This window comes from Drosophila montana, unplaced genomic scaffold (assembly GCF_035044405.1).
Source record: "Drosophila montana isolate Dmon_TW-CO22-7 unplaced genomic scaffold, ASM3504440v1 contig_3438_1, whole genome shotgun sequence".
In the NCBI taxonomy this organism is placed as follows: Eukaryota; Metazoa; Arthropoda; class Insecta; order Diptera; family Drosophilidae; genus Drosophila; species Drosophila montana.
The window spans coordinates 159,505-182,979 of NW_026998322.1; the positions used below are offsets into that span (position 1 = coordinate 159,505).

A 23,475-nucleotide genomic window follows, 5' to 3' on the forward strand; every position below is an offset into this window, starting at 1 on the left:
TAAAATAAAAAAAAATAAAAATGGTTGTTCAACAAGGAGTTTAAACATAAGCTTTTGTTGTATGTAGAGAACAGAGAATATTTATAGTATAGCCCACAAGTTTATATTTATATCAAAGTATAAGGAAAAGAAAAATTAAAGAGAAACGCGGCAGTATAAAGCTAGAGACGCGTATGGGGAAGTAATAAAATGTTCATGTACAATTCTCTGGTTTTTCATTATCACAGTATTCTCCGTTAAACCAAAATCCTGATCCACACTCCTGTACAGAGGCAGTCCACTCATTATTGTCAGTATAGCATTGCACGTACCTATGAGAAAAGTTACATATATTATCTGGATAGGATTGTTAATGCATATGCTTACGTGGCACAGGTGGGATCCAATTCATTTGTATACCAGGCTGCCGTTTGAGTTTCTTTACAAAACATGACTGGATCCCATGGGGTTACTGTGGTGGTAGCTGGCGTGGTGGTTGACCCAGTTACACAATTGGTAGTTCCGCTTGCTTTTGGATAACATATATATTTTTGCCCGGTGCAATGATAATCCTTGGGACATTCTATATAATCCTCTGTCGGAATGCCTGAACAATTGTTGAAGCTTATGAATCGATGTGCTTGTGAGAACTCTATAAATGCTCACCATTTAGGCAGATTGAAAAGGATGTTTCACTGTGGCAGGCAACTGGAACTTCAGTTTGGCAGACATCGCACTGGCCCATTAAATTGGATGGAAGGCCTAGGGAAACTATAAAAACCAGCACCTAAAGAGGAGAGTAACATATTCGGCATATCAAATAAAGGACAGATATATGCGCTACTTACGATCTTTGAGAACTGAAACATTTTGGAGCATGTGCAGTGCAGCGCTGATTATGATATACTGTCACAAATTGATGGATCTCTCGATTTATATGCTAATCTAATGTGCACAGATAAGAAAAACAACCTTGATTTTGATCACATCATAAAGAATTTTCGGCTGTATATTATAGCAATTGCGATAAACCTTGAGAAAGTCATAAACCAAAGTTAAGACTCTTGTGAGTCTGGGATAATTTTTTTTTTTTTTGCGAATTATTATCTCAGATAAGCAACAAAGTGGAGCAAAATACTTAAGAGCTGTTCATATTATTTATGAAAAAACAGAAAACAAGATATTCTTGGTTAGTTGGCGACATTTAACTTAAACAGCATCATAGAAAATTGTTTTAGGTGCAATTATCTGGCTTCACGGAATCACAAGCTGTTCCATTAAAATATGGCTTTTTCGATGATGCACATTCAACTATCTTTCCAGTCATTACAGTTCCACTTTTATAACAATAGACGAACCTAAAAAAATGAATAACAAAAATGTACAACCGGCTATAGAGTATTATCGGTCAGTTACTTACGATTTACAGGTAGGATCGCCTTTGTTTACATAATTAGCAGCCTGACTCTGGGTGGCACAAAATGCGACGGGGTCCACAGCGGGTATACAGATGGGTTGATAGTCAGTTTCCGGATAACATATATACTTTTCGCCGGTACAAATGTAGTCAGTGGGACAGGTTATAGTGTCGTTAGTGGCTACCCCTGTGACCAGAACGGATTGGCTTAGGCATTATAACATCCTCGAATCTCTCATGGCATATTCACCTGATAAGCATATTGAAAAGGTGTTCTCGCTGTGACAGGCTACATTTCCGGACTGACACACATCGCAGGTGGCGTGCAAATATTGCACCAACAGCTTTTATTGGAATTGTATTTATTAATATATATTATAACTAAATGTTATTGAGTTCCTAATGGAGTCTAGTTACCAGAGATACAAACAGCTTTGACCACATCTTGCCTCTATCGCGGCAGCTTCACTTTTCCAACTAAAATATTTTGGGCAAAGATTGTGGATTTTATGTACGATTTCCTACGCTGATAAAAACCATATTATCTTAGCTAGAAACTCATCATTATGCTTTTTAGTTTATGAGCTATTTGCTTGAGTTTTATTTTTATATCTTATATATTAAATAATCTTATGAAAACAAACGTTGTCCAATGTTTTCGAATAAGAGACTTTCTTCACAATCCACCGGCTTCTCAGTTTACCCCGTCAATAAACTATCAGGTCCACTTAGAAGACAACAGAGGAAACTGAGAGAAACTAAAAAGTAGAGTAGCATATTCCAATATCGAATATAATGACAGATATATACGCAACTTACGATCTTTTAAAACTGTGTCCATGGCAGCGCCTCTTATAATATACTGGCACAAATTCATGGGTATCTTGATTTATATGCTGATATGTGAGCCTGAGATAGCCGCATTTTCTGCGAAACATTATCTTAGATAAGCAACAAATTGGGTAAAAAACTTAAGAGCTATTTTCTCGATTCTAACACATTATTTAAGAGAATAAAAAACAAGATACTCTTGATAAGTTGGCTACATTTTACTTAAACAGCATCATATAAATTGGTCTTTAGTTGCGCAGAGATCAGTTTTAGGTGCAATTATCTGGCTTCACGGAATTGCAAGTTGTTCCAGTAAAATATGGCTTTTTCGAAGATGCACATTCAACTATAAGTCCAATCCATAAATCTCGTCCACTTTTAACACAATTAATGAAACTACCAATATTAACAAAAATTTAACATAGAGTTTTGGTCAGTTAATTACGATGTACTAACCTTTTGCAAGTCGGATCATTTCGATTTTTTATAGTTGCCAGTTTTACCCAATTGTGCACAATATTCGCTTGGGTCCCAATTGCCTGTTTCTGTGCTTATTGTGGGTTCATAACTAATAGCAGATTCCGTGGAGGTTGTTTGTCCGGCATTTTCAGTATCTTCACTCTTTGCTGTCCAGATTCTCGGTTGTGGTTTTACGTACAGATTTAACTTAATGGCTTCATAAATCCGTACAAATTAATTATCTGAAAGTAAAGAATATAAGTAGGCTGAAAGTTGGATGATTTAGCTGCGATTCAAGTTACCAGAGATATTAACACCTTCAGCCACATTTGTTACGGTTGCGCTTCTCTCAATTCTCAAACTAAAATGCTGTGCAGAAAAAGTTATCTCTATGTTCATTGTTGTGGGAAGATCTCGCATTGGACTTAACAACGGCTTTAATTTTTATTAACTTTATGTTTGTGGTTTTATTGCGTATTTAGGCGTTTGTCAATAAATTAAAGAACTTTACTTCTACTTTAATTGTTATTGCTTAGTCTTAGAAAAATATATGTATATTCACAAATTGAAGGCGCATTCGTTAGCTGTAAGCTTTAGTATACAATGTGTGTGGCGTGTAGGAATATATTCGAGTTCAAGTGTTACATGTAAAATGCATATATATAATCATAATAATAAAACTTTTGACCTGTGGCTGCTCTTGGGGCAGCCCAATCTTGTGGACGTAACGGACATACATTTCGGTATTGGTATACACATACATAAGTACATGGGTATATGAGTAAACGTGTATATATATATATATGCTACTAGGTAATTCTGAATTCGCACAGTTGCCGTAGTCTTCGTTTAGTTACATATAAATACGACTACAATTTGTATATCTATCTAAATCTAGTTGTAAAACACAACATACACAAAAAGTTATGTAAATGCTACGTATATAAATTGCAGACCTGTTTGTCTGTAGCTTAAGGCAAATCATAGCATTTAAGAAGCACTTAGTAAATTTCTCTTCTGTTAAGCTAAAGGCATAAATTCGTTACTTTCTAAAACGAAATAATACTTCGTCGTCAGCAAATGCAGTTTTCTTGTGTTCCAAATGATCTAAACGCAGCCGTATTCATACCAAATGCTATTGCTCTTATCCTCATTGCGTTTACGCATTGCTTTATCGTCCTGGTTGGCGCTGCCGGCGACGCTGCCGCCACTGCCGCTGGCCTGCAGCAGCGGACTCTGATCGCTAGTTGTTGTGTTGGCGGGTGCACCGCCAATGGTTGTATTGATGCGATTGTACATAAGAAACGTGGATGGCTGATTGTCGTTCTTCAGTGGTGTTTGTGGCTCAGCGCCGGTGGCGGCGGCGGCAGCGGCAGCGGTTGCTGTAGCATTGTTGCTGGGAGTGGGCGTTGAAGTAGCCTGCGGCTGTTGCGACTGCTGCGCTGAGGCGCTTGAGCCATCCGGCAGCTTTTCGTCGATTAAATAAACGGTGCGCCGAGAGCCTGCAGTGCCTAACGTCAAGCTGCTGCCAGTTACATCCGGCGGTTCAAGGGTGCTGCAAGCAAAAAGCCATTAGAATAAATACACAGCAAAAGTGGCACAAATGCGATTTATGGGCAAAACGATATCCACAAAACACAAACACATATATAGGCATATAGCGCCGCATCAAAGGAGTTGGGGAGTAGGATGATTTTTGTTGTATTAAGGATTTAATGTATGTTAGACATTTAAAAGCGCATACCCGTGCACGCTATTTCTACGTGAGTTACTCAAATCCGTACGTTTCTGTGCCTGCAGGCTACTTCGCACAGTGCCACCGCGTTGTATGGAGCTATCCAGTAAATCTCTGTATATGGTACATAAACAATACAATATACAGTGTGTGTGCGTGTGCGTGTAAAGTTGTTGTTGTGTATATACATGTAAATATAACAAGAACAAGAACCATAAACCAAACTAATTACATCATTTAACCAGGAAAGCAAATGCATTCGGCATGCCAAAGCTTGATTGTCCTCGTAGGACTAACAATTAATGCTTCCAGCTTTTTTGTCAGCTAGAGAGCATATCAACAGTTTAAAGAATCCTTGCCGAGATTCGCATATATTTGTTAAAGTAAAGTCCAAGCACATAAGTACTTTACTTAGTCAAATTTCAAGCGGATCCGGATAAAATAGCGCATTATCTTCAATGAAAACTTAATCTTATGGAGCATTGCTCGTATCTCTACAAAGATAAACTAAGACTCAGCTTACCGCTGAAGACTCTGACGCAGCGGCATATTACGCTGCAGCAAATGCGTGTCAGAGGCTATGGATAGCGGCTCCTCGTTGCTATTATCCGACTCATTGCCGCCCGATTCGGAGCCGATGACAAACTGTGAATTGGTGCGCGCATCATCAACCCAAGAGCGTCGATTCTGCAATATACCAAGCATTATTTCTATTAGTATAAATTAGGAAGATAATCAACAGATTCCCTACCCGACTAGGCACTTTATTCATCAAATCGGAGCTGGCCTTCTTAACGCGTCGAACGAGGCTGCTGGCAAATGGTTTCCTGTGAAATATTGTGGGTTAAGTAAGTTCCAGCTAGATAAGTTTTAACTCCTTTACATACTTTTTTTGCACAGTAGTCTCCGATTTCTTATAGTGCTCCATTATTTTCTCTTCGAGCTTTTCCTTTTGACGCTTCAGACTGTGCACACGTTCCGTATAGTTCTTTTCTTCCTCATGGAAGTGCTTCTTATCCTCCAACGAAATGGCCAGCAGTTCTTGGTACTGCGACAGCAGCTGTGACACATTATCCATCAGAGCCTTGCGTTCCGAGTCTAAGTCGGCATTGTTTTGTATAAGCATCTTTGCGGAAAAAACGTATAATTAATTATATTATAAATGGGAAGAGTATCAAAGTACTGTGAAACTCACCTCGCAACGCTGCTGCACCTTGGAGTATTCGATCTGGAGCAGACGCACCTGATCTTGTTTAACATTTAGCTCGCCGGTTAGTTCGGTATTTTGCAATTTCAGACTGCTGTGCTCCACGCGTATCATCTTGTACTGTTCCTGTATGTTCTTGTACTCGTTCTTGAAGCGATCGCTGGTGGCGAAGAGATTGCGGAAGTCGTCTGTAAGCTTGGAGTGCTCGGTGCGCAGTATTGCGAGGTCTTCGTGGCATGTTTTCATGCTGTTGGTCTGTGCTGTCAACTCCTCGATACGCTGCTCCTGTGATTGGATTGTCTCGCGTGCATCGCGCGTCTCTTGGCGCAGATCTCGCACGGCCGCCTTTAGCTGTTCCTTGTCCTTGTTGAGCGACTCATATTCGGCGGAGAGCTGATCGTGCAGACACTGTAGTGTAACCTGATCCTGCAGCGCGTGTTTATGCTCCTGCTGTAATGCATCAATATCCTTCAGCAGCGTATCCTTTTCGGCGGCCAGCTGTGAGTTGGCCAACTGCAGCGCCACGTGCTGTGTATTGAGCGATGTGATTTGTGAGCCCAATGCTGCCACATCCACACTGAGACGAGCATTCTCTGTTTGCAGCTGCGTGTTGCTGTCCTGCAGCCGCGTCACTTCCGCCGAGTCGCGCGCTGGACTTAGACGCAGCTTGTGCTCGAAACGAAGCTCCTGCGTTGTCGGTGCGTGTGTCGCAGCTGACAATTCAATGTTCTTTTCAACAGTAAAGATCTCCTGGCGATGGCAGAGCACACACATATCCGACTTGACGCCAGCCTCCAGCTGCTGCTCACGATTGACATTAAGCATTATTTCACGCACCGTTTTGAAGGTCTCCGGGTTGCGCACTAGCTTCTCGACTACATGCTCCACATTTAGTTCGGCCGGCTCTCCATCGACTTCGTTAACGTCGAGACCCAGCTTTTCTAGATTGTGGCGCACCTTTTTGGTGACGAGCGTGCCATTGACCAGATCGTTTCGTAACGTGCTAATCATTTCCCGATCTATGTTGCGCTGCGAACTCAGCTCTTGATTCTGTTTTTCCAGTTCGACAAGTTTTTGCTGCACTTGCTCCGCTTCGTCCTCAACTTTGGCGAGCCGCATTAGCTCCTTGGCTTGCGTGTCCAGCCGATTAATGCTCTGGTCTAGCTGCACAGACTTTTGTTCACTACTCTCTTTGAGTTTGGCCACCTCCTTAAGAAGGCTGGTGTTTTCGCGCTCGAAGGTGCACACCTTGGCTTCGATCTCGTAGAGTTTCTGCTTGGTCTGCTCGTACTGTTGTTGTTTCTCAGCATACTGTTCCAGTTCCTTGGTTTTGCTCTCTGCAAGACGCTCCAAATCATCGGCTCGCCGCTGGATGCTCTCGTTGAGCGTTTGAATGCGTTGCTTCTCCTTGTTCAGTGTCTCCACATGCTGTTCGGCATCCGAAAGTTTCTGGCGATCTACCTCACGCTCTAGACTCTGGCGATCGTAGCTCTTCTGACGATTATCGACGGCATCCTGCAGTTTTTTGTTCTCTTCAAGTGCGTTTTTGAATACGCTCTCCAATTCTACATTTTGTTGCGTTAATCTCTGAATGTTCTCTTGCATTTGTTCGATTTTCAGCGACAATTTCTTCTTCTCCTTCTCGAGCTCTAGCATTTTGCTGGTGGATTCATGGAAACTGCTTTCCTTCAACTGTTCCAGGGCGGCAGTGAGTCGTCGGTTCTCCAGCTCCAGTTTAAGAGCACGCGTTTGTGCATTGTTTGTGAGCTGCTCGGATAAACTGTTGTCGCCCGAATTGCACTCGTCCTCATTGTCGGAGAAGGATTTATCAATCTCCTGCGTGGAATTGAGATTCTTTGCTACCAGCTGTAGCTGTGCATTTTCCTCGAGCAGCTCCTCTAGCTTGGATCTATCTACATCACGCTCCAGCGCCATGTCATTGAGTTTCTGCTTGTACTTGATGATTTCCGACTCTAAGGTGATGGCATGTTCCGAACGCTTGCGTGAACGCTGCAGCTGCTCCTCCAGCATTTCTCTGCGAAGTGGGATACAATTTAAGTAAATCGTTTATGTATGTTACTATTTGAATATACTTGGATTCCAGCAGCACGCGATTATCCTCGCGCAGCTCTTCAACACGTGATTTGTAAAAGTCAGAGTCGCCCAGCTTTTCCCTATATTTCTGCACCTCAATCTCCAGACGATCGGCACGTTCGGCACGCTCCCGCAATATATCAACCTCATCCCGATAGGCAGCCGCACGCTTGGCCTCGGTAAACCACTCCTGACTCTGTTGAACAGTAAGAGGACATTAGTTAATTTTTTAGGTTAGGAATTGAAGCCTCTTACCTCCTGGCGCAACTTGTCGAAGCGCTGCTTTTTGTCATCAAGCTCCTCGCGCAACTCCAGCAGATTCTCCGACTTCTCCTCCCTGTGAAGAGGAAATTTTGTAGAATTTACAGTTTGGTTATTGGATAAGGCGACTTACAGCTCCTGACGCAATTTGCGATTCTTTGATCTAAGATCCGCGCACTCCACGGCTAAGTGATTGCTCTCTGAATTGGAGGATGAGGAAGGCGTCGAGGTGGCCGTGCCGCTGGAGGGTGATCGTGGCACACTGACACCTTGGCCGCATTCAGCGCCTTCACTGTTACTTAGCTCTGGCTCCACGCACACGGTCTCGATCCACTTCAAGTACATGTGATCGCGCTCCTTAGTAAGGCGGATTATGTGGCCATACATGTTCTCCGCCGATAAACGGTCTATTGAATCCTCAGTGAGCACCAGACTATGGCTATCCGTAACCTGTTTGATGAGCGCCACAATGCCATGCTGCGTCTCCAGATCTAGCTCCTTGATGCGCGCAATGAACAGCTCCTTATTAGGGCATTGCACAGCTGCACCCAGCAACAGGGTGAGCAGCGTTTTCATCTGTTCCAGGCCATGCTTACTCTCCGGATAGTAGCCCAGCATGTATGCATCTGGCAGCACCAATATAGTTTGGCCCAGCTCCTCCTCGAACAACGACTTTAGATTGCGGACAATGCACTCAAAGTTCTTGGCACGCGCGATGCTCAGTGAATTGCCGCTGAGATCGCTGAGCAACTCGCTAGGATTGTTCTGCGGCTCCGGATCGATCTGCAGCCAAACACTGTGTATTATGAGCCCATCCAGCAGCGAGGTATAACCAGCGAGTAGCTCGGCACGTGGCAGGCATGACTCCAGCTGAAAGCGAAAGATGAACCCAAGATGATGATGTGCAGCTGCCAGACTTACTATAATAACAACAACGACCACGGCTTTCAAGTTCCAATTGGCAACTTAATTAATAACGCAACATTTCCTTTTTAAAAAGGTGCACTGAACTTGTGGCAAGCACAAGCTCAACAGGTAAGAGAGTTCTATTTGAGAATGACCGACTGGGAAATACTCAAGTGCTGATTATTCTCACACGTTTATACCAAGAGGATGTAAATTAATCTCTAAGGGATGTAGATTCAAGAAGCGAGTAAAAGCGAGAGGCAAATAGTAAGTGAAGGAGAGAGAAGAGAGAGCAAGGAGGGTAAGAGCGAAAATAGGTTTAATAATTACCAACTGATAGAAACTGTGCTCTTATTAAATCTTACTTAAAAGAATATTCGGTGAGCTCAGAAGGACTATTCGCATTAGGGGAAGTTTTAAGAAACAAACGGTATATTATACCCTTTTTTATTGGACTAATTTGCAAAGGGTATGAAAAGCCGGTCGAGCACAACTCTCAGTTCTCGCAATTGGCAAACAAAAGGCTGCCGACGGGCCGCTGCTAATGACAACATAAAAAAGTTGTTGTTGTACCGTAAACGGTAGCAATAGCCGTCCCAGCCAAAGCCACAGTTACAATGACCTTGGGGGCTGTGCGGCGGAAATCTATGTGGCTATAGGTATCGGTATGTATGTATATATATATGTATATGCACATACATATGTATGGGTGTTATGTGCGGGCGCATGTATGTAAATTGAACACTTGAATATTTGTATGCCAATCACGTTGTTATTCGGTTACCCTCTTATGTGCATGTCGAGCATGTTCATCCACTTACCCAAGAGACGAGCGCTCCATTTATGAATTCGTCAATTTCCATTGGTGTTGCGGTTGCCGTGCCAGCCATTGTTGTTGTTGTTGCCGTTTTTCCAGTGTGTGCGTGTGTGTGTGTGTGTGCCTGCGTGCGTGTGCTTATGAGGCGACGCCGCTGCTGCTGCACCTGCACTCGCACCTGCCGCAATCGTCAATACAACTGCACTGGCGACAGCAACGGCGGCCGTGTCTTTGTTTCTAATTCAATTGCCGCCGCGACAGCTTGACAGCCTCCAAATCATTACCCATGCAAACACACACACACTCACACACGCGCGCATAGACACAGTTTACAAGCCAATGACAATCACAGAAAACACGAACAAATGTTAGATTCTTGTTTTTAGTGTTAGATGTGTGGCGCGGATAAACGTTTAGTTTTATTTGTTTAACATAAACAGGCAATAATCTGCTGTTTTTTTTTTTGGCGAAACACCTGCGTTGCGCTAGTTGTAAATTGGGGATGTAAGAAATAAACAGTTAGAGATGTACTAAGCACATCGATGTAAGCGTAGGCGATATTTAGTTTGTTATCGATATACCTATCGTTAAAATTGAACATTTGACAATGCCTATCGCAGCAATATTATTATTGCATTTTAACAATAAATGGCATTAAAGCATATAAAGGCTAGTTACGCTCTTGCCAATAAAACACATTTGAGAATTGCCCTATCGATTGCTTATCGAACTAGTAATGTAAAGTAACTGACTCGATCAGCAGGCAGCTGTTGCTATATTTTGCCACTACTGGCAACTCTGTGCGCTAGTTGCCGTTGACATTTCTTAGCGCCCAAAGCTTATTTGTGTGTGGGAATGCCTGGCTATACTGACGAACGGATTATTTAACGCGTCCGTAAAAATGGCTAAAATTGCGAATCAAAATTGCAAATTACGAAAATTGCACTGTTAAATTAATTACTTATATTTGGAAAACGTATTCGAAAGTATTGAAAACGAAATAAAACGACGCGTACGCGTACCGTGAGAGTGCGTGAAGTTAAAGGCGGCTTGCCTATATATAGATACTTCTATATATGCTGAAAGAATTGCAAATAGGTTAAAAATTTAGTATTCGATATGGGCAATCAACCCGGTAAACTGCAAACGGCACAGACTGGACGGCCCAAAAAGAATGTGCATTGGAAATCTGCAGGCAAGTTATACAGAATGCCCGGCCCAATTCCATAAAAAAAATTACAACTAGAATCTTAAATATATTCCCGAGTTTCCACACTGAAAAGTTCTCTAATTGGCTGTGAGAGCATGCACACATAGTCCACATAGTTGGTGGGAGCGCTAGAAATTTGGCTATTTTTAGCCACTCGCACATTCAAGTGGTTGCCGCGGCCGTCCATTGACGCGACGCCGTCCGTCGGGCCGTTTTTCTGTTGTTATACCCTGCTCCCATTGAATTCGGGTTGAAAAAGGGTATAATGATCACTGGCAAATGTATGTAGTAGGCAAAAGGAGCCATCTCCGCATAGCTCAAGTGATCTAGGCGTGTCGGTGTGAGCGCGTGAACCTCAGAGACTGAAAGAACTAAAAGAACAAGAGACTAAAAGAATAACGTTTTATTTTAAATCATCGATAACTCGCACCGTTTTTATGCAATCGATAGGTTTCGATTTTAAAAATCAGAGTTTTCGAGCATAGCTTAGCGCTTATTTTCCCATTATGTAGAAAAATATGGAATATTTGTTACGGAGCTCAAGGCTGTTTACAGGGTACCACCGAGTCGTGCACGCCCGACTCAAGCTCTCTTACTTGCTTCTTCTTTTTTTCTGAATCTTTGGCCTAAAATCTGAAGACGTCAAAGTAATGTTTTCGAAATAGATTTTTTTTGTTTTCTTTTAAAATACTGCGCAAGCGCCTGAGTTTCTGTTCTTATTTTTGTTGTTGAATTTTATGCATTATTTACCTGTGCTTTGTGCTCTTCCGTTTTTCAGAACGGCCCTCTCCGCCGGGTCGCCCCATACTGACACCTCTGGCGCTCTCCGAGCAGCAGCCCGATGTGTTTAACCTGCGCTGGGATCGCCCGCTTCTGGACGGTGGCTCGCCCATTATCGGCTATACGGTCGAGCAGCGTCGCGTCGGCTCGCCGCATTGGGTGCGTGCCACGCCCACGCCCATCTCTGGCTGCGAGATTCAGATAAGCGGCCTGGAGCCGGGCTGGCGTTACGAGTTTCGCTGTTTTGCCGAGAACATTGTCGGCCGCTCGGACGCCAGTGAGCTGTCCGATCCGCTGACTGTGACCCTGCAAAGGAATGCGATTAGTGTGCCGCGATTCATTGAGGAGCTGGTGGACATGGATGCCGTTGAGGACGAGCGCATTGAGTTTCGTGTGCGCATTTTAGGCGAACCCCCGCCGGAGATCAACTGGTTCAAGGATGGCTACGAGATCTTCAGCAGCCGCCGCACCAAGATCGTCAACGAGCAGGACGTTAGTGTGCTAATCATACACCAGGTGGCGCTCACCGACGAGGGCGAGATCAAGTGCTCGGCCACGAATCGCGCTGGCCATGTGGTGACCAAGAGCCGACTGCAGGTGCAGGCGCCACCCAGGATTCGTCTGCCGCGCACCTACGAGGATGGCCTTATTGTCGAGGCGGAGGAGGTGGTCCGTTTGAAGGTGGGTGTGGCCGGACAGCCTCCGCCGGCGATCACCTGGCTGCACGAAGGCGAAGTCATCGTGCCCGGTAATCGCTTCGAGGTGACCAACACGGAGAAGAATTCGCTGCTGAAGATTGACAATGTGCAGCGCTCGGATCGGGGCGAGTATATGGTGCGCGCCTGGAATAAGCTGGGCGAGGATATCACCTCGTTTCTGGTCACTGTCACCGCCAGACCCAATGCACCCGGCGCGCCACGTCTCAACATGTCCTTCGGTAAGTCGGCGACGCTCTCCTGGACAGCGCCATTGGACGACGGTGGCTGCAAGATTGGCAACTACATTGTGGAGTACTTTCGCATTGGCTGGAACGTCTGGCTGAAGGCGGCCACAACGCGCGCCCTGAGCACCACGCTGCACGATCTGATCGAGGGCTCCGAGTACAAGTTCCGCGTCAAGGCCGAGAATCCCTACGGGCTGAGTGAGCCCTCGCAGGAGTCGGAGCTGCTCTTTATACCGGATCCCAAGCGTGGCATCACCAAGCCCAAGTCGGCCACCAAAATTGCTGGAGACGAGCGGAATGGCAACGGAGGGAAGGATACGGATAAGGACAAATCAAAGCCGGTGCCGCCGCGTCGCAAGACGCTGTCGCCACCACGTCCGCATGCGGATGCGGCGACCAGCATGTCGGCCTCGCCCAAGCAGTCACCGCGCGGCGCACGCAAGCCAGCGCCGCAGCTGGTGGACAGCGAGCAGCTGCGTCACGAGATGTCCTACGGCACCTCCGACCAGGCGCTGAAGATGAATGTGCGCAAGAGTCCATCGCTTAGCAGCGCCGACTCAGCTGCAGTCCAGGCGCAAGCCAGCACGCCCGGCTCCAATCCCAAGCTCAATCTGACGCTGATAACCACCACGGCTCTGGCGGATAGGCAGGAGAAGCCGGCCAAGCCGGCCAAATCGCCCACAGCTGCTGCTCCTCGGAAGCTTTTCAATCCCAAGCCCGTCGCCAATCCAAAAGACAAGTCGCAACAGAAGCCGCAGAAGCCACAGCCGCTGCCGCAGCCACCGCTGGCACCATTGGAGTCGCTGCAGGATGTGGCTCAGCGCCTGCCCGCGCCGCTACGCAAGAGCCCGACGCCGCCGGAGCCCATAAAGTCGACGCCCGCGCTGCAGCGCAGCGCCGAGCCCGTCCAGCTGGGCGTCAATCAGAATGTGAGACGTTACTCCGGGCACGCCCTGAGTCCGGCCAAGCATGTGCCCGCCCTGGCCATTGCCATTGCCACGACTGCCAATATGGGCGAAAAGCTGCCCAAGATTGAGATCAGTGCGCCGCCGCCTCCCTCTGCGCTAGAGCCCGCCACGCCCACTTCGGAGCCAACACCGCCAGTGGCCAAGATGCGTCCACAGAAGCCAGCAGACAGACACGACGAGGTCCACACGAGCAACGAGTTCATGCTGGTGGTCTTCGACAAGAACAGCAAGGTCAAGGATAAAGACAGTAAGTGAAAAGGACCCCAATCCCAAAACTCTAATTGACAATTTCTCTTTGTCCGTCCAGAGCAAGATTCCTTTGAGCTGGAGCTGGAGGACGCCATTCAGCCGCCACCGATATCCATATCCGCGCCGGATTTGGCCTTTCTGGAGTTTACCAATTTGCATACGACCTTCCCGCTGCGCCGCTCGGTCAGCTCCACGGAGCTGCTCTACGAGCGGGCCATGGCCCGCTTCTACGAGGCCGTGGAACTGGAGCAAGCGGCCAAAAGCAAGGCGAAGACTGCCGCACGGGAGCAGGAGCAGGTGGCGCAGCCCGTCAGTGCGCCGACCACGTTCCGCAAGCGTCTGGGCTCCATGACGGAGGCGGAGCGTGCCTCCTTCGAGCGCCGGAGCGAGCTGCGACGCCAATCGGCGGACATGGTGCCCATGGTGCGCAAGTGGGATTCGCGGGAGAACATTAACATTGTTGATCTGAAGAACTTGACACGCGCCAACACGGAGCGGCTGCTCAACCTGCAGGCGAGGGACGGCGACAGTCGGGAGGAGGGTCTAGAGGAGGAGGAGGAGGAGCGCACGGAGAGCACAGCCGAAGATAGCGAGCAAATGGACATGGACATGGATGTAGATGAGGATCAGCAGCAGGGCTACCATCTCGGCTCGGACTACACCGAGAGCACAGCCACCTCCGATCAGGACTCCATTGAGAAGTTCAAAATGGAGCTTTTGGCTCGCACACGCTCCCCCAGTCCGCGCGACTTGGAGACCTATCATCCGCGCAACATGGGCGCCGGCACCTTTACTCCGTATCGTGCTCCGACGCCGGAGCAAGCGGCCGTGGTGCTCAATCGGCCAATGCCGCTGCCCAGTCCGGACTTTGTGCCCAAGCCCATACTGAAGCGTTCGTCCAACGAGCATGTGGAGCAGTCTGCCAGTCAGCCCAGCAGCCCAGATCCGCAACAGGAGTCTGGCAATGGAACCATCACCAGTGCACCCCTCACTGCCGCCCCCGTCCCCGTCGCCGTCGCCCCTGTCGTCGTTCCAAGTACGAGCAATCTGAAACTGGATCTGGCCAGGGGCATCAAGTCATTTTTCAGCCGGGATAAACGCTCTGCCACCGAGAAGAACACCGAGGCCAATGAGGAAATATCAAATCCGCTGGAGAAGATTAATGCGGCTGCCATTGCGGTGGAGCTGGAGACGAAGCGCAAGGCCAAGGAGGAGGAGGAGATGCGTCGCCAAGATGAGGAGCGACTCATGCAGGAGGAGGCGCACGCCGCCGTGGATCACTACAGCGATCTGGTGCGCCAGGTGAGTAGCACCCACAAATACCACAAGCCGCTCTACCTCGACCGGGATGAGCTGAAACGTGCCGCTGCCCGGGCGGGTGCCGCAGCAGAGGAAGATGAGGATGACGACGACGACGAGGGTGCCGCAGCGGAGCATCAACAGCGTCGGGCACGCAGCGACGACCAGGAGCAGCAGCAGCTGCTGCTGGCGCCACCCGGCGGCAATCGCGAGCGTCGTCTGTCAATTTCGGAGCGCGAGCAGCTCGTGCATGTGCGGGATGCGGCCAGCAGTCATGCCATACACAAGGCGCCCGAGACGCCGCAGGCTCAGAAGGAGGAGGAGGACGACCAAGAGCCTGAATATCCCACTGTGCTGGTGGTGCCGCCGCCCAAGTCCAGGAATAGAAAAGATGCCGAGGAACGCAACGAGAGCGTTGCGAGCGAAATAGTCGAGGCGCGTCCAGATGCACGTGGACGCACGCGCCTTGTGAAGGTCAAGCGTGTGATCAAACGTCGTGTGCCCTCCAGCACCCGTTCCCGCGACGCCTCGCTGAGCAGGCCGCAGCCCAGTCTGCTGCCCCTGGAGCACGGCTCGCAGGCGGCGCTGCTGCTGTCCGCTGCGGATCGCGAGCTGCTGGAGAAGGCGGCCAGCTTGGCGCTGATGCAGTCCCGCTCCGAGGAGCAGGCGCATGAGAAGGTGCGCTCCGCACTGAGCTACTCCACGGATCTGGTGCTCTTTCTGGTCGCCTGCTATGTCTATCTGTTCAAGGACGCACGCCTCGTCCTGCCCATACTGGCGCTCATGATCTACCGCCAGCTGGGCGAGGCGCTGCGCGGCTATATGCCCAGCTGGCTGCGACGCAGGGGCACCGATGGCGGCGCCTAAAATGGCCCCCTCCCTCCCCGGTTCATGTCATGCGTTTATCAGTTAAGTTAGCTCTTATCAATCCTTCGACTTGTACGCTCGTATGTATTTTAAGCTTAAGCCCCACAAGTTCGGATCCATTACGAACTTCTTATGAATAACCCCATATACGTATACGCTCTTTCAGATGTTATAGCTGACCGATCCCAGCGATAATGCAGACATATATTTATGTCATATATGACATGGCAAAAGCACCCAAGTTGATTCACAATTTCGTATTTTGTCCGCTTCCTGTGCAGGAATATTCCCTATCCTTTTAATGTGCCTTCTCCTCCTCCGATCGATCTGTCGTGGGTCTTAAACATACTTTAAAGTTTCGTTTATGATCCGCCCCAATCATATTTACTAAAGTCTATTTGTTCTATTCTTATAGGAAGTTTCTTGAAGGAATATATGCTCCAATCATAGATCGTACATTAATTCTCTCCAAATAATTTCTTCCTTTTTAATTATTTGCTGTCCATATATGGTCGTTTTTCCATTTCTTTCATTTTAAAGATACAGTTGAGATTCCGAGTCTATTCTAAAAATAGTTGCATAAAGTGCTATTTGAACTTTGAGCTATTGGAAATGATGTCATATTATTATGAACTCGTTTAGCATCTGCCAGCTGGGAATCGGTTGGCTATATACTTATGAATCATTTGATATACTTAAGCACCCCTTTGTTATGTGTTGTGCCGTGTCTAGGCCTAATACTATATACTACTTATATTTTGTGTTTGTTTGCGGTTAATTGTCGGTCTTTCTGGATTTTGTTGCTCATTTACTTATTACTTGAGAAATAAAGCACGCAAAAACAATTACCCGGCCATCAGTTAGTTCCGGTGAAACGCAAGATTATATATTATCCAAGATTATATATCTAACTATAAACAGATCGAATCGGGTGACTTTCTTATCGGCAACGCCGACGACGTCTTCGCTTGTGTCAACAGCAGCTGCTGCGACAAAATCTCTGGAGCTATCAGAGCTGGGTAAACAGCCGAGGCGGCCATAAAAAGCAGATGCGTCTTTTGCCAAAAGCACACTCGTCCGAACTCCGTAATGGCAGCTACATACGCCTAGTTCTTGCTGCTCTGCCTGGGAGGCTGTGGCCTTAGCGAAGCTGCAATCCGACCAGCTTTGGACGGTTCCGGCAATGGAGCAGTTGGACCCGTGGGACCGCCGCCGAATCTGGCCCAGGATCTAATGGATATCTTTAGCCTAATACAGTTCAAGCCCTTGAATCAATTGTTTGTGCGCTATCTGCTCAACGATGCCCAGTTCCAGGCCTTTGTGCGCATTCTGAACAGCAACGCGGGCTTTACGGCACACTGGCGTCTGCTTGCCCAGCCGGAGGTGGTGCTGTTCCGGCAATGGGTCAACCAGCAGCTGTTGGTCTCGAGTGGCAAATTCGAGATGGAGGAGATCGAAGTGTGCATGACGCTGGTCAACCGCTATCCCTACTTGTCGGGCACCGTCTATGGCTGGCAGGGATTCCTCAACGAGCTGGAGATGTACTTTCCGCGTTACGCAATCAGCGCCCACATCCAGGCCAAGGTGCAGCTGAATGGCATCTTCGCACAGTTCTATCAGCGTCTCGGCGCCCTGAAGGTCGTCTACGATCGTTGGGTGGCCCTGCCCGCCACACAGGCGGTGCTTGCCCAGCTCCAGGCGGAGGGCATAGACACCACACAGCTGGATACCATCATTCGTGAACTGTTTGGCTGGCAGGCTACGAATGGAACAGATACGACTTTGCCCTCGCCCACGCCCACTGTGCCGTCTGGCGCTGTCGTGCTGCCTGGAGACTCACTAATCCTCTAACTAAGATGGCCCCTGCCCTTATGTACATTTGTATTTGTCCATAAATATATATGAAATATGTACTTACCCAAAAATTTGCATCCATTCAGCGATTAGTTTTTTGGCATCCAATAGCAGGAGAGAGCAGTCTCTTATGTATGCGCATCACTGAAAAAAACCGAAGTAAAAAGTTGATCAATTATGCATACAAACATGCATTCATATGAGCATGCGTACATGCAAGCATATGAGCATGCGTACATGCATGCATACATCGTACATTCATGAATACGTGCATGCGTACATGCATGCATACGTGCATACATATGTGCATGCGTACATACATACATACGTGCATGCATACATACATACATGTATATATATGTATGCACGCATATGCATCTGCATGCGTGAGTACTTATGTACTTATGTACATGCATATTACATACATACAGGCTCACATACATACATACATACATGCATACTTACATATTGACAAGCACACACAAACTTTAATGATTGCCAACACCACTTTTTAACAGAACACAAACACACAACACTTGTAAGAAAGGCATGAAGGCCTGCCAGGCTTACTTGAATTTTTGAGAATCGAGGAGAAGGGCAACATTTAAACAGGCGTTATTTTCAAATTAACAGCGCAGTGGGAAGTAAACTTGTACTGCGTTTGCTGTAGGAAAACTTTCATGCATACATACACACGCACATACATGCATGCATACACACGCACATACATGCATGCATACATATGTACATGCGCACATACATACATACGCACATACATACATACAAACAAATATACAAAGTATGGTTAATTTTTTTTTTAATTTTGCAACGCAGCAAGGGGAGTTGTCAAAGAAATTAAATAATTAAAAAAGAACGGCAAACCGTTTTATATATATAGATACATATATTTGTGTAATCTTTGAACTAACAGAACTAACAAATTGCATTTATTTAATCGAGCGCTGTTCAGAACTTGAGCTTGCCCAGAGTATCGGAGACTTTGGTGGCACTGGCCGCCGGTTTTTTTTTGTTCTTAATGGGCGTGGCTGCCGGCTTAGGCTTCTTAACGACCATATCCTTGTGGAGTACCTTGAGTGTAGCATCCACCTTCTCCTGCTTGGCCTTGACTGTCTCTTTGATCTGAAAATATTGAATTTGATTTAGGTTTGGATTGCCTTTGGGGTTGGGGATTTGTCGCTTTCTTCACCTGCTTTAGCTTGCCCTGCACTTCCTTGGGCTTCTTCTTGCCCTTGTTGTTGGCCACCTTGAAAACGTTCTTTGACTTTTTGGACTTATTTAGAGCCGGCTTGGCGGCCGCTTTGCCTGCAGCTGCTCCAGCAACCGCTCCTGCTCCCTTCTTAGCATTGGCCTTGTTGCGACCCATGGCGAAGCTGCAAATACAAAGGAGAGACACGTTTTTTTGTATGTAAAAACTTTATTGTTTCCTTGATCAAACACATTTCACTTTTGTGGCTGCTGCTGTCGCTACGTGTTCCTCCTTCTGCTCCTCCTCCTCTGCAGGACAGGGACGCTTGCGCAATGTCTGCTTTGCTGTGGTCAGCATCGTTCTGTTCAGCCTGAAGGTTACTCTATACATATCCTTGTTGGGCGCCACATTACGCACAAAACTGATGCACTGCAGCTCGTCGCCTAACAATGCGCCCAGATTGCTTTCCACCAGCTGCTGCACCAGGATCTTGGTGTTCTCTCCTTTGGCAAAGGAATAAACATGCACTTGCGGATAGTTGAGGCTCGCTGGCAGCTCAGCCAGCTCTTCAACTGTGTATAAGCCGCGAAATGCGTCCAAAAATTCGACAGCCATTGCCGGAAGATTCATGGTAATGTGGATACTATAGGGTGTGGCTGCTGGGGTGCGCCAACGCTCCAGCAAATCCTCACGCAACTCCTTCAGTATAAACTCCCGTCCGTCCTTGTTGTACATTTTGATGTGCGCCAGACACTTGTTGCGCTTGGCATTGTGCTGCAGCCAGTGAAAGCTGACTGGATTCAGATCGTTGGCCAGCACCTGGCAGCGCTTCTTGGCTGTTGGTACACTGAATGGGCCAACGCCAGCGAAAACATCGTACAGCACATCGTTTGGCTGCAGCAGCTTGACAATGCGCTCGTGCTCGGTGGACAGACGTGGATTCCAATATACCTTGGAAAAGTCAAACTCAAAGGGAATGCCGTTCTCTTTGGTCTCCACCTGATACTCCGGTTCGCCGCATATGAGCTCCAGCTGAAAGTTGCGGTAGGTGTTGTCAATGGAGGCCGCCTTGTTGACCACGGTGCGGCAGTTGGGCAGTTTGTCGCGCAGCACCTCGCCAATGAGCTGTTTGTAGGGCAGCAGATGATCGCGCAGGTTCAAATGCACAATATGGCCAATGCGTGAAAAGGAGGAGAGGCCCTCCTCGTCAGCCGGCAGCACGCTCTTCAGTATTTCATTGGCGCTCCAATTCTCGTAGCTCAACTCGAGCTCCGCGTGGCAAAAATTCTCTGACGTCACCTGCTGCTGCTCCAGCTCTGCTGTTGGCAGTGATTGCCAGTTCTTGACGGGCAATGGGTGCAACAGAATTTCACGCTCATTTTCTAAGGCACGCACCGGCTGCAGATGCTCCATTTTGAGCAGCAGCTTTTTCACCAGCGGAATCACACGCTGCACCTGCAATTCGGGCACTCTTAGCCTGGGAATTTGCACGCGTTTTTGAAAGTCCGCGCGCTGCAGCACAGTCATGCCACGCACAGAGGCAGGCGGCAGCAGCTCCGTGCAGTCCATGTTGCGATAATAGTGGCGCAAGCGTTTGGTTATTATCAGCAAATTGAAGACTTTGGAAGGGGAGGGCCTGGTGACCACGGAAAACATCAAAAAACGTGCATGTAGGAAAGACACTCTCGTTGAGACAGTTTTACGCGCTTTGTAGTTGTTTTAGTTTATGTCAACAAACAGCAATTGAGCAGTTGCGCATCAGCCAACACAAATAAACATTCAGTTTCTTTTAAAAACACAATTATCAATGAAAATTACCTTAATTCGTAGATATTGCAACGGCAGCGAAAATAAGTGAACTATAAAGTTGCATGGAACTATGGAACTAACTCCACTTGCGCATGTTCTTTTGCAATTGGTCTGGCAGCGCCGCAGAAAGCAGCTGTTTTCGGTTTTCTAAAATGAGCAGCGCGCCAGCAGATGTTATTGAAATTAAACCAAAAATAGAGTATTTAAGGTGAGTTCTGAATGATATTAACATAAACTATACTGCAAAAGTAATTTTAGTGCTGAGGAGCTTATTGCCCAACGTCATGCTGAAGCTGAAACGCCGTATAACGGACTCAAACGAACCAGCATTGAATGCAGCGCAGCCGAGCAAGAGGAACTGAAAAATGCCTATGGTAAGCATGCACATAATTTGGGAATAACATTTTAATTATACATATCTTTATAATATTGCAGCTAATATGCGCCGCCAGCTGTCTGCTAGGCGCATCGAGCGACAAGCGGGACGCGCTGTAGCTATTTGGCGGCAGGATCAACAGGCAGTCGAAGTGATGCGCAAAGATGGCAAATTTGAGAGCTTTGGCTATAGCCAACAAGGCAAATTCTATTTGGAATATTACGAGGCTTTATTTCTGCTGGAATTAGTGTGTATATATATATGGAAATATTGTTGCGATTTTTATCATGTCAAGTTATATTAACATAGAACCGCCTTCAACTGGAGTTTTGCGATATGATTGTGTCCGTGGAGCAGGCCTACGTATTGCTGCTTGGCGAGGCAGCTAGCGACAAGTACAACAATTATTTGGTATACTCAGCATTGTCTCGCGCTGGTTATATAGTTATCAAGCATCAAGCTGCCTGCCCAGCGGCACAGACAACTTCAACTAGCTTAGCAACAAGCGAGGACTGTATTTGGGCTCTGTTGGAGGAGGCTCTGGGCAATAGGCCTGTTTCCGCTCACATTAAAGCCTCCGTGTTCTATAATGGCACACAGGCCCGCATGGCGGAGTTAAAGCAGCAGATAATAAGCCAGACATCGGCTAGCACAGATGAGAACAGCATGGAGAGTGATCTGCAAAGCAACTTTAAATTTGAGACGCGCAAACGAAAGGCTCAGTCAGAGCCGCAAGAGGAGGAGGCCAGTAAGCGAGCAAATACATCAAGCAAAAGCCTCGTTGATAATCTTAAAGCGGAGGCGATCTATACCAAATTTCAGCAAACCTTCGAAAAATTGGATATAGTGCAGATGCGAGGCGCCGACTACGACAGCGATATAGATGTAACATTGCGCAGTTTTAAGATCAGCTTTGATTTACATATGCACAACGAGGGTTTCAGACGCAGTGCGCCAAAGGCGCCCACTTTCAGCGTGGTTATTCTACCCCCCGGAGAGCCATTTCCCACACACAATGAGATCCTCAAATGTCAGCGCCAGCAGCAGGTGCACGCCGCGCCGCTGCTCGTCATATCCGTTAGCGAATCAAAACAAATACAGGCGTTTATTTATTATATCAGCTGCTGATTGCTCAGATCAATCAGCTCAATCAATTGTGTATATATAATTGTTTGCTAATTTATATGCGAGTCAATAAAATGCGCCATAATTATTATGCAACGGTCGAGCAATGTGTATGCTTAAAGGCTGTTAAAGCCTAATATATCAGAAATATGTCATATTTCGTTCAACCTTTTTGAAAATATATAAAAATTTATAAAATTTTGTTGCTGTAATTAACAAAATTGCCAATTAACCATGGAAAATGTATATTTAAATGGTATTCATACATAAATTATATATGCATTTACTTATATTTACAGAATGTGCCAATTGTATGGGTTACGGGTGGACCAAGCAGCGGCAAGACGACTCTATCGCAGAATATAGTTCAGAAATATGGCTACAAGCATGTAGATATCAACGCAATGGTAGAGCGCGAGGCAAGATATATATATATATATGTAGACTTGTATATTCCAGTCTTAGCATGAGATCTTACGCAGATTGAAACCGAATCGGAGCAGGGCAATCAATTTGCAGCAACAGTCAATGATGCCCACGTGGTGCCTTTGGGGGATATCATACTGATGGTGGAGTCGGATATAATGGGCAACAGAAGCGGCATTAGAGGCTTTGTCATTGACGGGTAACTGAAACACAAGCCCTACAGAAATCCCATAAAAAAAACCTATATACACAGCTATCCACAAAATCAAGCGGATGCCACATTGTTGGAACAGCGCATTGGCTCGCCGGATTTGATAATTGCTCTGGATGTGGGCCAAGAGACGCTTGACACGCGTCGCTCCGCCCAGGGTGCGCGTCCCAGCATAGCGGCTAACGTATATCAGCATAATATGCAGGCCATACTGGAACAATATGGCAATAAAACCATGCAAATTGACGGGGATCGCGATGCCTATGCTGTCTTCGAAGAAGTCATACCCAACATGGAGTTACTGGACAAGAGGGGCGAATCTCACATATCAATAGCCCCATAGGCACGACAATATTGTGGATACATTGCCATATTAATCAAAATTGATAGCTTTAAAAATATAAATTTGGAAACTCAGTTGAAAAGAATTGTTCGCTCGTTTTTT

General features: G+C 46.8%; 8 protein-coding genes across 14 annotated transcripts; 4 read left to right on the forward strand and 4 right to left on the reverse strand.

Annotated features, from left to right (window-relative positions):
• Positions 1-80: 80 nt before the first annotated feature.
• Positions 81-1,125, reverse strand: LOC135434688 (uncharacterized). Its single transcript, XM_064691350.1, has 4 exons — positions 828-1,125; positions 646-766; positions 367-586; positions 81-311 (listed from the first exon to the last, which is right to left on the reverse strand). Exons 1-4 carry the CDS (start codon positions 846-848, stop codon positions 194-196), a joined length of 480 nt encoding a protein of 159 aa, XP_064547420.1. The 5' UTR covers positions 849-1,125; the 3' UTR covers positions 81-193.
• A 1,301-nt stretch (positions 1,126-2,426) lies between these two features.
• On the reverse strand, positions 2,427-10,169 carry Girdin (protein girdin). 5 transcript variants are annotated; one of them, XM_064691344.1, is made up of 13 exons: positions 9,711-10,169; positions 8,117-8,853; positions 7,978-8,059; positions 7,722-7,918; positions 5,617-7,663; positions 5,309-5,547; positions 5,173-5,248; positions 4,945-5,108; positions 4,431-4,535; positions 3,816-4,241; positions 2,989-3,055; positions 2,684-2,928; positions 2,427-2,623 (listed from the first exon to the last, which is right to left on the reverse strand). In XM_064691344.1, the coding sequence occupies exons 1-11, from the start codon at positions 9,777-9,779 to the stop codon at positions 3,043-3,045; spliced, it is 4,155 nt and encodes a 1,384-aa protein (XP_064547414.1). In that variant the 5' UTR covers positions 9,780-10,169; the 3' UTR covers positions 2,427-2,623; positions 2,684-2,928; positions 2,989-3,042. The 5 variants fall into 5 exon arrangements, with proteins under 5 accessions (XP_064547414.1, XP_064547415.1, XP_064547413.1 ...); XM_064691345.1 differs by lacking the exon at positions 2,989-3,055; XM_064691343.1 differs by lacking the exons at positions 2,427-2,623; positions 2,684-2,928; positions 2,989-3,055 and having other exon boundaries at positions 3,180-4,241; positions 9,711-10,168.
• A 142-nt stretch (positions 10,170-10,311) lies between these two features.
• Positions 10,312-16,368, forward strand: MnM (myomesin and myosin binding protein). Its single transcript, XM_064691342.1, has 3 exons — positions 10,312-10,901; positions 11,695-13,854; positions 13,915-16,368. The coding sequence occupies exons 1-3, from the start codon at positions 10,826-10,828 to the stop codon at positions 16,020-16,022; spliced, it is 4,344 nt and encodes a 1,447-aa protein (XP_064547412.1). The 5' UTR covers positions 10,312-10,825; the 3' UTR covers positions 16,023-16,368.
• A 617-nt stretch (positions 16,369-16,985) lies between these two features.
• On the forward strand, positions 16,986-17,947 carry LOC135434687 (uncharacterized). The gene has a single exon (XM_064691348.1). It carries the CDS (start codon positions 17,256-17,258, stop codon positions 17,871-17,873), a length of 618 nt encoding a protein of 205 aa, XP_064547418.1. The 5' UTR covers positions 16,986-17,255; the 3' UTR covers positions 17,874-17,947.
• An 813-nt stretch (positions 17,948-18,760) lies between these two features.
• On the reverse strand, positions 18,761-21,055 carry LOC135434697 (tRNA (guanine(37)-N1)-methyltransferase). The gene is made up of 3 exons (XM_064691361.1): positions 20,902-21,055; positions 19,084-19,267; positions 18,761-19,016 (listed from the first exon to the last, which is right to left on the reverse strand). Exons 2-3 carry the CDS (start codon positions 19,258-19,260, stop codon positions 18,843-18,845), a joined length of 351 nt encoding a protein of 116 aa, XP_064547431.1. The 5' UTR covers positions 19,261-19,267; positions 20,902-21,055; the 3' UTR covers positions 18,761-18,842.
• LOC135434692 (tRNA (guanine(37)-N1)-methyltransferase) lies at positions 19,296-20,889 on the reverse strand. The gene has a single exon (XM_064691354.1). The coding sequence runs from the start codon at positions 20,737-20,739 to the stop codon at positions 19,327-19,329; it is 1,413 nt and encodes a 470-aa protein (XP_064547424.1). The 5' UTR covers positions 20,740-20,889; the 3' UTR covers positions 19,296-19,326.
• Positions 20,965-22,489, forward strand: Tsen54 (tRNA splicing endonuclease subunit 54). Of its 3 annotated transcripts, none has more exons than XM_064691356.1 (5): positions 20,965-21,100; positions 21,151-21,266; positions 21,328-21,515; positions 21,578-22,016; positions 22,070-22,366. In XM_064691356.1, exons 1-5 carry the CDS (start codon positions 20,985-20,987, stop codon positions 22,171-22,173), a joined length of 963 nt encoding a protein of 320 aa, XP_064547426.1. In that variant the 5' UTR covers positions 20,965-20,984; the 3' UTR covers positions 22,174-22,366. The 3 variants fall into 3 exon arrangements, with proteins under 3 accessions (XP_064547426.1, XP_064547427.1, XP_064547425.1); XM_064691357.1 differs by having other exon boundaries at positions 22,091-22,366; XM_064691355.1 differs by having other exon boundaries at positions 21,578-22,489.
• A 14-nt stretch (positions 22,490-22,503) lies between these two features.
• LOC135434696 (adenylate kinase isoenzyme 1-like) lies at positions 22,504-23,458 on the forward strand. The gene is made up of 4 exons (XM_064691360.1): positions 22,504-22,636; positions 22,693-22,812; positions 22,876-23,018; positions 23,073-23,458. Exons 1-4 carry the CDS (start codon positions 22,628-22,630, stop codon positions 23,371-23,373), a joined length of 573 nt encoding a protein of 190 aa, XP_064547430.1. The 5' UTR covers positions 22,504-22,627; the 3' UTR covers positions 23,374-23,458.
• Positions 23,459-23,475: the final 17 nt, after the last annotated feature.

Excerpts from the sequence above, each read along its gene's own strand:
- LOC135434687 (XM_064691348.1), top strand. The coding sequence starts at position 17,256 with ATGGATATCTTTAGCCTAATACAGTTCAAGCCCTTGAATCAATTGTTT.
- Girdin (XM_064691343.1), bottom strand. The coding sequence starts at position 9,779 with ATGGCTGGCACGGCAACCGCAACACCAATGGAAATTGACGAATTCATA. Across the intron at positions 5,548-5,616 it reads AGGTGCAGCAGCGTTGCGAG|ATGCTTATACAAAACAATGC; the intron begins GTGAGTTTCACA and ends TTTTCCGCAAAG. Across the intron at positions 4,536-4,944 it reads CTGCGTCAGAGTCTTCAGCG|AGATTTACTGGATAGCTCCA; the intron begins GTAAGCTGAGTC and ends TACCATATACAG.
- LOC135434696 (XM_064691360.1), top strand. Across the intron at positions 22,813-22,875 it reads ACGCAATGGTAGAGCGCGAG|ATTGAAACCGAATCGGAGCA; the intron begins GCAAGATATATA and ends GATCTTACGCAG. Across the intron at positions 23,019-23,072 it reads AGAGGCTTTGTCATTGACGG|CTATCCACAAAATCAAGCGG; the intron begins GTAACTGAAACA and ends CTATATACACAG.
- Tsen54 (XM_064691355.1), top strand. The coding sequence starts at position 20,985 with ATGTTCTTTTGCAATTGGTCTGGCAGCGCCGCAGAAAGCAGCTGTTTT. Across the intron at positions 21,267-21,327 it reads GGAACTGAAAAATGCCTATG|CTAATATGCGCCGCCAGCTG; the intron begins GTAAGCATGCAC and ends ATAATATTGCAG. Across the intron at positions 21,516-21,577 it reads CTTTATTTCTGCTGGAATTA|AACCGCCTTCAACTGGAGTT; the intron begins GTGTGTATATAT and ends ATATTAACATAG.
- LOC135434688 (XM_064691350.1), bottom strand. The coding sequence starts at position 848 with ATGTTTCAGTTCTCAAAGATC. Across the intron at positions 767-827 it reads TGTTTCAGTTCTCAAAGATC|GTGCTGGTTTTTATAGTTTC; the intron begins GTAAGTAGCGCA and ends TCTCCTCTTTAG. Across the intron at positions 587-645 it reads CTTTTCAATCTGCCTAAATG|GCATTCCGACAGAGGATTAT; the intron begins GTGAGCATTTAT and ends ACAATTGTTCAG.
- MnM (XM_064691342.1), top strand. The coding sequence starts at position 10,826 with ATGGGCAATCAACCCGGTAAACTGCAAACGGCACAGACTGGACGGCCC. Across the intron at positions 10,902-11,694 it reads TGTGCATTGGAAATCTGCAG|AACGGCCCTCTCCGCCGGGT; the intron begins GCAAGTTATACA and ends TCCGTTTTTCAG. Across the intron at positions 13,855-13,914 it reads CAAGGTCAAGGATAAAGACA|AGCAAGATTCCTTTGAGCTG; the intron begins GTAAGTGAAAAG and ends TTGTCCGTCCAG.
- LOC135434697 (XM_064691361.1), bottom strand. The coding sequence starts at position 19,260 with ATGGGTCGCAACAAGGCCAATGCTAAGAAGGGAGCAGGAGCGGTTGCT. Across the intron at positions 19,017-19,083 it reads TGCAGGGCAAGCTAAAGCAG|ATCAAAGAGACAGTCAAGGC; the intron begins GTGAAGAAAGCG and ends CAATATTTTCAG.
- LOC135434692 (XM_064691354.1), bottom strand. The coding sequence starts at position 20,739 with ATGTTTTCCGTGGTCACCAGGCCCTCCCCTTCCAAAGTCTTCAATTTG.